An 11,068-nucleotide genomic window follows, 5' to 3' on the forward strand; every position below is an offset into this window, starting at 1 on the left:
GTAATTGTGGTGATGCTGATTGTGGTGTTGTGTGTGGTAATTGTGGTGGTTGTGGTGGTGGTAGTGGTGGTGGTTGTGGTAATTGTGGTGGTGGTGTTTGTGGTGGTGGTAATTCTGGTGGTGTTTGTAGTAATTGTGGTGGTTGTGGTGATGCTAGTTCTGGTAATTGTGGTGGTGGTGTTTGTGGTGGTGGTAATTCTGGTGGTGTTTGTAGTAATTGTGGTGGTTGTGGTGATGCTAGTTCTGGTAATTGTGGTTGTGGTGGTTGGCCACGCGGTGCGTGGCGCAGTCGAGTACTGGGACCAGCAGCAGCGGCGCTGCCACCTGTGTGATGCCGCGTGCCGCACGTGTTCGGGGAGCGGCCGTGACTCCTGCACGTCCTGCGAGGGCACGTGAGTGACGCGCACAGCACCGCACCATCCCGCCGCCATCACCGCCATCATCGCCATCATTGACATTGTCACCATCACCCCCATCGCCACCATCGTCGCCATCATCGCCATCTCCGCCATCGTCACTGCCAATTATCATCACCATGAATTTAAGCAGGATACAGAAACTTCACATTCGCTGACACCAAATGGAACCGAATGTGACCGACTGACACTAGCAGCAGCAGTGATGCCGTCATGGCCAACAGTGGCCATCTTCCCTCAATATAAACGGTGCAGAGCTTCATGGTTCGAATCCAGCGGCCACCTGGTTCATACTGCGGCCGTATTGAAGCGTAACAACTAGACTACGTGCCGTCCGCTTCACCCACAAGGGACGTTAAAGATCCCGTGGCGTCACTGGCAAGAGGTAGGCCATCGTGTGCCATTGGCACCAAACTGGGCAGGACCCTCCTGACAACGAGTGTTGAGACTCGGCGAGGCTTTCCTGGGGAAAGAGCAGCACACAGGAAAACTACGATAATCACCACGAGTCAAGCCACCACCTCCACCATCATGAAGATTCTCACGATGCCCATCATCCTCTTGCCCTGCGGGGGTACCACGTGAATGCCCCGGCACACCCTCCGCCGCCCCCCCTTGTCCCCTGCCCCGCGCCCCCCAGGAGCCTGTGGGAGGGGCAGTGCGTGTACTCGTGTCCTCGGGACACGTTCTTGTGGGGGGCCCGCTGCATCGCATGTGCGGACCGCACCACTCCGCCGGAATGCCTGAACTGCCGAACCGGTACCCTGACTCTACCCCTAGTACCCTACCCCTAGTACCCTACCCATAGTACCCTACCCCTAGTACCCTACCCTTAGTACCCTACCCATAGTACCCTACCACTAGTACCCTACCCATAGTACCCTAGTCCTAGTACCCTACCCATAGTACCCTACCCATAGTACCCTACCCATAGTACCCTACCCCTAGTACCCTACCCATAGTACCCTACCCATAGTACCCTACCCCTAGTACCCTACCCATAGTACCCTACCCATAGTACCCTACCCATAGTACCCTACCACTAGTACCCTACCCCTAGTACCCTACCCCTAGTACTCTACCCATAGTACCCTACCCATAGTACCCTACCCCTAGTACTCTACCCATAGTACCCTACTCATAGTACCCTACCCATAGTACCCTACCCCTAGTACCCTACCCCTAGTACTCTGCCCATAGTATCCTACCCATAGTACCCTACCCCTAGTACCCTACCCCTAGTACCCTAACACTATCCCTAGTACCCTACCCATAGTACCCTACCCATAGTACCCTACCCCTAGTACCCTACCCATAGTACCCTACCCCTAGTACCCTACCCATAGTACCCTACCCCTAGTACCCTAACACTATCCCTAGTACCCTACCCAGAGTACCCTACCCCTAGTACCCTACCCATAGTACCCTACCCCTAGTACCCTACCCATAGTACCCTACCCCTAGCGCCCTACCACTAGTACACTACCCCTAGTACCCTACCCCTAGTACCCTACCCCTAGTACCCTACCCATAGTACCCTAACACTATCCCTAGTACCCTACCCCTAGTACCCTACTCCTAGTACCCTACCCCTATTACCCTAACACTATCCCTAGTACCCTACCCCTAGTACTCTACCCGTAGTACTCTACCCCTAGTACCCTAACTCTACCCCAAGTACCCTACCCCTACCGCCCTACCCCTAGTACACTACCCCTAGTACTCTACCCCTAATACCCTTCCCCTAGTACTCTACCCCTAGTACCCTAACTCTACCCCTAGTACCCTACCCCTAGCGCCCTACCCCTAGTACACTACCCCTAGTACACTACCCCTAGTACCCTAACACTATCCCTAGTACACTACCCCTAGTACTCTACCCCTAGTACCCTACCCCTAGTACCCTACCCCTAGTACCCTACCCCTAGTACCCTAACACTATCCCTAGTACTCTACCCCTAGTACCCTACCCCTAGTACCCTACCCATGGAACCCTATCTCTAGTACCCTAATACTATCCCTAGTACACTACCCCTAGTAGTCTACCCCTAGTACCCTACCACTAGTAACCTACCCCTAGTACCCTAATACCATCCGTAATACGCTACCCCGAGTACTCTACCCCTAGTACCCTACCCCTAGTACCCTATCCCTATTCCTAGTACACTACCCCTAGTACTCTAACCCTAGTACTCTACCCCTAGTACCCTACCCCTAGAACCATACCCCGAGTACCCTACCCCTAGTACCCTAACACTATCCCTGGTACCCTACCCCTAGTACCCTACCCCTACTACCCTACCCATAGTACCCTACCACTATCCCTAGTACACTATCCCTAGTACTCTACCACTAGTAACCTAACCCTAGTACATCAATCCTACCCCTAGTACCCTACCCCTAGTACCCTAACACTACCCCTAGTACACTAACCCTACCCCGAGTACCCTACCCCTGGTACCCTACCCCTAGTACCCTAACACTACCCCTGGTACATTAACCCTTCCCCGAGTCCCCTACCCCTAGTACCCTACCCCTAGTACCCTAACTCTACCCCTACTACCCGACCCCTAGTACTCTACCTGTAGTACTCTACCACTAGTACCCTAACTCGACCCCTAGTACCGTACCCCTAGTACCCTACCCCTAGTACACTACCCCTAGTACACTTCCCCTAGTACCGTACCCCTCGGACCCTACCCCGAATACCCTACCCCTAGTACCCTAACACTATCACTAGTACCCTACCCCTAGTACCCTACCCCTAGTACCCTAACCCTAGTACACTTCCCCTAGTACCCTACCCCTAGTACTCTACCCATAGTACCCTAACACTATCCCTAGTACACTCACCCTACCCCTAGTACCCTACCCCTTGTACTCTACTCCCAGTACCCTACCCCTAGTACCCTACCCCTAATACCCTACCCCTAGTACCCTAACACTATCCCTAGTACCCTACCCCTAGTACCCTAACCCTAGTACTCTACCCCGAGTACCCTACCCCTAGTACCCTACCCCTAGTACACTACCCCTCGTACACTACCCCTAGTACCCTACCCCTAGTACCCTAACATTATCCCTAGAACACTACGCCTAGTATCCTACCCCTAGTACCCTAACACTATCCCTAGTACACAACCCCTATTACCCTACCCCTCGCATCCTACAACTTGTACCCTACCCCTAGTACCCTAACACTATCCCTAGTACCCTAACCCTAGTACCCTAACACTATCCCTAGTACACTACCCCTCGTACACTAACACTACCCCTAGTACACTACCCCTAGTACACTCACCCTACCCCTAGTACCCTGCCCCAAGTACCCTACCCCAAGTACCCTACCCCTAGTACCCTACCCCTATTACCCTAACACTATCCCTAGTACACTACCCCTAGTACTTTACCCCTAGTACCCTACCCCTAGTACCCTACCCCTAGTACACTACCCCTAGTACCATACCCCTAGTACCCTACCCCAAGTACCCTACCCCTAGTACCCTACCCTAATTACCCTAACACTATCCCTAGTACACTACCCCTAGTACTTTACCCCTAGTACCCTACCCCTAGTACCCTACCCCTAGAACCATACCCCTAGTACTCTACTCCTAGTAAACTACCCCTAGTACCCTAACACTATTCCTTGTACACTACCCCTAGTACACTAACACTACCCCTAGTATACTAACTCTACCCCTACGACCCTACCCCTAGTACCCTTCCCTCTTGTACACTAGCACTATGCCTAGCACACTACCCCTAGTACCCTACCCCTAGTACCCTAACACTATCTCTAGTAAGCTATCCCTAGTACCATACCACTAGTAGCCTACCCCTAGTACTCTACCCCTAGTACTCTACCCCTAGTATCCTACCCCTAGTACCCTACCCGTAGTACACTACCCCTAGTACCCTACCCCTAGTACCCTACCCCTAGTACCCTAACATTATCCCTAGAACACTACCCCTAGTACCCTAACACTATCCCTAGTACACAACCCCTAGTACCCTACCCCTAGTACCCTACACCTAGTACCCTAACCCTAGTACACTTCCCCTGGTACCCTACCCCTAGTACTCTACCCCTAGTACTCTACCTCAAGTACCCTACCCCTAGTACCCTAACCCTAGTACCCTAACATTATCCCTAGAAGACTACTCCTAGTACCCTACCCCTAGTACCCTAACACTATCCCTAGTACACAACGCCTAGTACCCTACCCCTCGCACCCTACCCTTAGTACCCTACCCCTCGTACCCTAACTCTACCCCTTGTACCCTACCCCTAGTACCCTACCCCTCGTACCCTACCCCTAGTACCCTAACACTATCCCTAGTACCCTACCCCTAGTACCCTAACCCTAGTACACTACCCCTAGTACCCTACCCCTATTACCCTACCCCTAGTACCCTAACACTATCCCTAGTACCCAACCCCTAGTACCCTACCCCTAGTACCCTAACCCTAGTACACTTCCTCTAGTACCCTACCCCTAGTACCCTAACACTACCCCTAGTACACTACCCCTAGTACACTAACACTACCCCTAGTACCCGACCCATAGTATCCTACCCCTAGTACCCTAACACTACCCCTAGTACACTCACCCTACCCCTAGTACCCTTCCCCTTGTACTCTACTCCCAGTACCCTACTCCTAGTACCCTAACACTATCCCTAGTACACTACCCCAAGTACAATAACACTACCCCTAGTACCGTACCCCTAGTACCCTACCCCTAGTACACTAACCCTACCCCTAGTACACTACCTCGACCCCTAGTACCCTAACCCTACCCCTAGTACCCTACTCCTAGTACCCTAACACTACCCCTAGTACACTAACCCTACCCCGAGTACACTAACACTACCCCTAGTGCACTACCCCTACCCCTAGTACACTAACACTACACCTAGTACACTACCCCTAGTACACTAACCCTACCCCTAATACCCTACCCCAAGTACCCTAACCCTACCCCTAGTACACTAATACTATCCCTAGTACACTAACACTACCCCTAGTACACTAACCCTACCCTTAGTACACTAACCCTAGTACACTAACACTACACCTAGTACACTAACCCTACCACTAGTACACTAACCCTACCCCTAGTACACTTCCCCTAGTACCCTACCCTTGGTACCCTAACACTACCCCTAGTACCCTAACCCTACCCCTAGTACTCTACCCATAGTACCCTAACACTACCCCTAGTACACTAACCCTACCCCTAGTACACTACCCCTACCCCTAGTACACTATCCCTATTACTAGTACACTAACACTACCCCTAGTACCCTAACCCTACCCCTAGTACACTAACCCTACCCCTAGTACACTAACCCTAGTACACTAACACTACCCCTAGTACTCTACCTCTAGTACACTAACCCTAGTATTATATCCCTAGTACTCTACCCCTAGTACTCTACCTCTAGTACACTAACCCTAGTACCCTTCCCCTAGTACTCTACCCCTAGTACTCTACCTCTAGTACTCTACCCCTATTACTCTACCTCTAGTACACTAACCCTAGTACCCTACCCCTAGTACTCTACCCCTAGTACTCCACCCCTAGTACTCTACCCCTATTACTCTACCTCTAGTACTCTACCCCTAGTACCCTACCCCTAGTACTCTACCCCTAGTACTCTACCCCTAGTACTCTACCCCTAGTACCCTACCCCTAGTACTCTACCCCTAGTACTCTACCCCTGGTACTCTACTCCTAATACCGTAACCTTAGTAACCAAACCCAAACCGGTACCTTAGCCCTACCCCGAGTGCCATAACCCTAACGCTACCTTAACCCTATCCCAGATGCGTGTGCCGCCTACGACGCCGACACCCGCCATCGCTCCGTCGTCAACGCCGCCGTCATCGTCTCGCTGGCCCTGGGATTGGCAGCGATCGCGGCGGTCCTCATCTTCTCCCGGTGCCGCCGCGGTGGCTGGGGGGCCTGCCCCCCTTGCCCCCCGCTCTCTCGTGATTGTTGCCCCGTTGGCTACCGGCGCCTCCGGACTGCCGTGGGGGGGGGCCACGCCAATTCGCGGATCAGTGAGGCCCCCCTGAAGTTCAGGGCGAATGGAGAGGGGGTCACGCTGGTGGGGGCCGAGGAGGGGGCCGAGGAGGGGGACGGAGGGGACAGCGGGGACGAGGCGGGGACCGGGTTCAAAGTGATGTACGTGTCCGGCGACGGGAAGGTCTACCGCAAGTTCTACTACGGGTCGGACGACGAAGGCGCGGTGGAGGATCTGTGAGCACAAAGAGGAAGAGGAGGAGGACGGGGTGGGGGGAGAGGAGCGTTGAGTCGGAGGCAGTGGCGAGAGCAAGGTGGGAGCTCATCGCCTGGCTGCACCACCGCCGTGGATTGGAGTTCACCACCGGCACCGGGGGGGTCCGTGCCCGTCCGCCCGGCCCCCAAACGGAACCGCGGCCATCTTTGACGCCACCCACCGTCGCATCCACGCCGTCCGGACGGTGGCGGAGACCCCTGGGTTGCACCCCCCCCGTTCCCCGGCCGAGCACCCGCTCAGCCGATTGGCCCAGGCGCCGGCGCGGGCTAGGCCGCCGTGTGGAAGCACGGAGACCGCTCATGAAACTACCCACAACGTCCGTCACACCAGGGACCGCCTAACGATCAGGCGCTAGCACTGAACTTGCGACCTGGATGTGTCGGTTCGACCCCATATCCCGGAGCGGCAGTTAAAAGAATGGGCGCAAGTTCTGTGGACGAATAGGCCGAGTATCATCGGGGGCGGTGGGGAGGCTCTCATGTTGTGATCCGTAAGGGGAGAGATTGGGGGGGGGGGGGCAGTGTGTGTGCTGGTTCCTCTGGTGGGGGGGGGGGGTGTTAGGTGAATGAGTAATTCGGGGGATTGCCGTGGATGTAATTAAAGGCCCCAAAGTGTTTCTGCTGAATCGCGGTGAGAGATGGCTGCGTGATTTACATCGTGTGTGCGTGTTGCACCGGTACACTGCGAGTATGTAAGGGTGTGTGTGTGTATGTAAGGGTGTGTGTGTGTATGTAAGGGTGTGTGTGTATGTAAGGGTGTGTGTGTATGTAAGGGTGTGTATGTAAGGGTGTGTGTGTGTATATGGGAGGGTGACTGAAACGTGGACCCCTCGAATGGGACATCTTCGCCGGTTATAAAGATTTAGGCTGGCCTGCATACGATCCATTCTGGGTTTAACCAGGCTGGATCGTGTGAGGAGCTCGCAAATCTGGACAAAGTCCCGTCGGTGAGCTCTGGCAGGCAAGGCTGCTTTGGCTGGGTCCTGAAGCCCGCATGCCCAGCCTCCGGCAGGATAGAGTGAGTGGGGGCTAAACGGGCGTGGCACGGGCTAGAGAAGAGATGGAGTGATGTGGTACAGGAGGACGTGGAGCTGAGTGGACTTGCTGATGACTGGTACCAGCGGTGTCAAGATTGGACTCTGTGGAGGAGGCTCGTGAAGGATGCAACTGGGCAGTTGGAGGTGGTTGCCCTCCAACAACAACGGAGGGCGGAGGGGCGACGCTCACAACAATGAGCGGAGTGCCGGGTGGCTAAAGCACAGCAGGTTGGCACAGTAGGGGGCACATGTCGTGCATCAGCCAGTCATCTCAGTCATCTCAGTCACTCGACCCGTGGCACTTGGGTCTGCCCCGTGACCTCCTGCCAGCGGGCGTTCGACACTTCACGTGGCCTCAAGGTGCACATGGCCTGGCACAAGCGTCGTGGTGACATCACCGCCACTTAGTGGCGAATGGCGGTTGTTGTTGTTGAGGGTGCCTGTGTGTGTGAGGGTCAAGAGATGTATGAAAGTGGTGCAGGAGGATGTGGAGCTAATTGGACTTGCGGATGACCGCGGTACCAGCGGAGACACGGTCGGCCTCTGTGCAGGAGTTGGAGGCAGTCGCTCCCCAACAACAGCGGAGGGCAGAGGAGCGACGCTCACAACAATGAGCGGAGCGCCAGGCGGACAAAGCACAGAGAAGTTGGCACAGTGGGGAGCAGCGCAGCTGGTGGTGCATCTGCCGGTCATCTCAGGCAGTCAGCCCACGGCACCTGGGTCTGTCCCGTGACCTGTCAGCGACCCTTCCACACCTCACGTGGCGTCGGAGTGCACCTGGGCTGGCACAGGCGCCGTGATGTCACCGCCACTTAGTGGCGAATGGTGGTTGTTGTTGTTGTTGGGTGGGTGTGTGTGAATTATTCTTGTTGTTGTTGTTGGGTGTGTGTGTGTGCATGACCGAGGGTGTGTGTGTGGATTTTGGGGGAGCCGTGGCGTGGGGGTTAGCGCGCTGCGTTTCGAACCCCCGTTACCCGAGTTCGATTCCCGCTCACGGCCAACACCAGTGACGATTATCTGAACAGGTCTTGGGCTTCCCCTCCGTTGACTCAGTCCCAAATGAGTACCCGGCGTGATGTGTAAACATCGCTACTGGGGAGACAAAGGCGGTCGGGCGTAGTTCTGGCCAGTCAACCCTTCGTGTACTGTTCCGGCTTTCATATGTGCTACTCGTGAACAGCACTTGCCCTTACAGTATTTTAGGCTATACGGGGGATATTTGTCTTTGTGTGGGAGCATACTGTGCGCGTTGCAGTAATTGGGTTGGGTATTGAGTTCCCATAACCCTCGCGGAGTAGACTCCCCCACCACACCCACCCTAAACAGCCCCTTTCCTCCATCTCGTACCCCCACCACGATGTCCACTCCTCTAACCCCCCACGGAACTCCCCAGTGGCTGGACCGGTTCATCTCCCCCGTGGCTCCACCTCTCTCCCCCTCCCAGCCACGACCCCGCGCGCGCGTGCCGCGCGTCCCCGGTGTCGCGACTCTGCTGATGAGACGCCGAATGTCGAAACCGGTCCAGCCTGTTTTGCTTTTATTGAAGCAATACACGCCCAGGAGAAAGGCCGGGCTGCTGATGGGATGTCCAAAAAAATGCTTTCATTTTATTCTTTCAGCGGACAGAGGAGGAGGAGGAGGCGTCTTTGTCTGCCCGCTAGTCTGGGCCACGATGGTGGCGTCACGCGGCTCGGTGTGCCGCGTCTCCACGGCCGCTGGCAGGCGTGCTGGCTCGGCTCGTTGACGACGAAGGTCGCGTGCACGACGAGCCGAGTTCTCAGTCATAAAATGCGTGACGGTACTGATCGGGCGGAGACATGGTCACCTCGCTCACAACGATGTCTGCACCACGCTTCGCGACTCATATCAACCATTCCTAGACACCCCCCCCCCTTCCCCCAGTGGCAGCTGTCCCTGTGCGGCATAAGGTGACGCAGCACCTGGTCAGTCGGGGTCGGGGGGGGGCGTGGATTCGAACCGAGACGCCGGCACACAATGTCCTGCTTGTTTCGAATGACGTCACGTCCGGATCTTTAACGTCCTCTCTGGACCCGGTTGTCCAAATGTTCACGGTTAATTCAACACACGGCAGTATTAACCAGAGCGGCATTCTGCAATTGAACCGCGAATCTCTGCAAGGAACAGTGGTGAACGCGCTACTCACTGTGTTGGGATGTACTCACTGTGTTGGGACGCACTCAGTGTGTTGGGATGTACTCACTGTGTTGGGATGCACTCACTGTGTTGGGATGCACTCAGTGTGTTGGGATGCACTCACTGTGTTGGGATGCACTCACTGTGTTGGGATGCACTCACTGTGTTGGGATGCACTCACTGTGTTGGGATGCACTCACTGTGTTGGGATGCACTCACTGTGTTGGGATGCACTCACTGTGTTGGGATGTACTCACTGTGTTGGGATGTACTCATTGTGTTGGGATGCACTCAGTGTGTTGGGATGCACTCACTGTGTTGGGATGTACTCACTGTGTTGGGATGCACTCAGTGTGTTGGGATGCACTCAGTGTGTTGGGATGCACTCACTGTGTTGGGATGCACTCAGTGTGTCGGGATGCACTCAGTGTGTTGGGATGCACTCACTGTGTTGGGATGCACTCACTGTGTTGGGATGCACCCAGTGTGTTGGGATGCACTCAGTGTGTTGGGATGCACTCAGTGTGTTGGGATGCACTCACTGTGTTGGGATGCACTCACTGTGTTGGGATGCACTCAGTGTGTTGGGATGCACTCACTGTGTTGGGATGCACTCAGTGTGTTGGGATGCACTCAGTGTGTTGGGATGTACTCACTGTGTTGGGATGTACTCACTGTGTTGGGATGCACTCACTGTGTTGGGATGCACTCAGTGTGTTGGGATGTACTCACTGTGTTGGGATGCACTCACTCTGTTGGGATGCACTCACTCTGTTGGGATGCACTCAGTGTTGGGATGCACTCACTGTGTTGGGATGCACTCACTGTGTTGGGATGTACTCAGTGTGTTGGGATGCACTCAGTGTGTTGGGATGCACTCAGTGTGTTGGGATGTACTCACTGTGTTGGGATGCACTCACTGTGTTGGGATGCACTCAGTGTGTTGAGATGCACTCACTGTGTTGGGATGCACTCACTGTGTTGGGATGCACTCACTCTGTTGGGATGCACTCAGTGTGTTGGGATGCCCTCACTGTGTTGGGATGCACTCACTCTGTGGGGATGCACTCACTGCGTTGCGATGCACTCACTGTGTTGGGATGCACTCACTCTGTTGGGATGCACTCACTGTGTTGGGATGCACTCAGTGTGT

General features: G+C 54.9%; 1 protein-coding gene across 1 annotated transcript in view; it reads left to right on the forward strand.

Moving 5' to 3' along the window:
• Positions 1-7,228, forward strand: part of LOC116942149 (proprotein convertase subtilisin/kexin type 6-like) — a 71,814-nt gene extending 64,586 nt beyond the window's left edge. Inside the window, exons 21-23 of the mRNA XM_076066909.1 lie at positions 290-392; positions 1,057-1,175; positions 6,250-7,228. Of these exons, the coding sequence (XP_075923024.1) occupies positions 290-392; positions 1,057-1,175; positions 6,250-6,689 (662 nt within the window). The 3' untranslated portion in view covers positions 6,690-7,228. The remainder of the gene's footprint in view (positions 1-289; positions 393-1,056; positions 1,176-6,249) is intronic.
• The last annotated feature ends 3,840 nt before the right edge of the window (positions 7,229-11,068 follow it).

Source organism: Petromyzon marinus, chromosome 13, assembly GCF_048934315.1.
Source record: "Petromyzon marinus isolate PM22_M1 ecotype Great Lakes invasive population chromosome 13, UKy_Petmar_22M1.pri1.0, whole genome shotgun sequence".
NCBI classification, from domain to species: domain Eukaryota; kingdom Metazoa; phylum Chordata; class Hyperoartia; order Petromyzontiformes; family Petromyzontidae; genus Petromyzon; species Petromyzon marinus.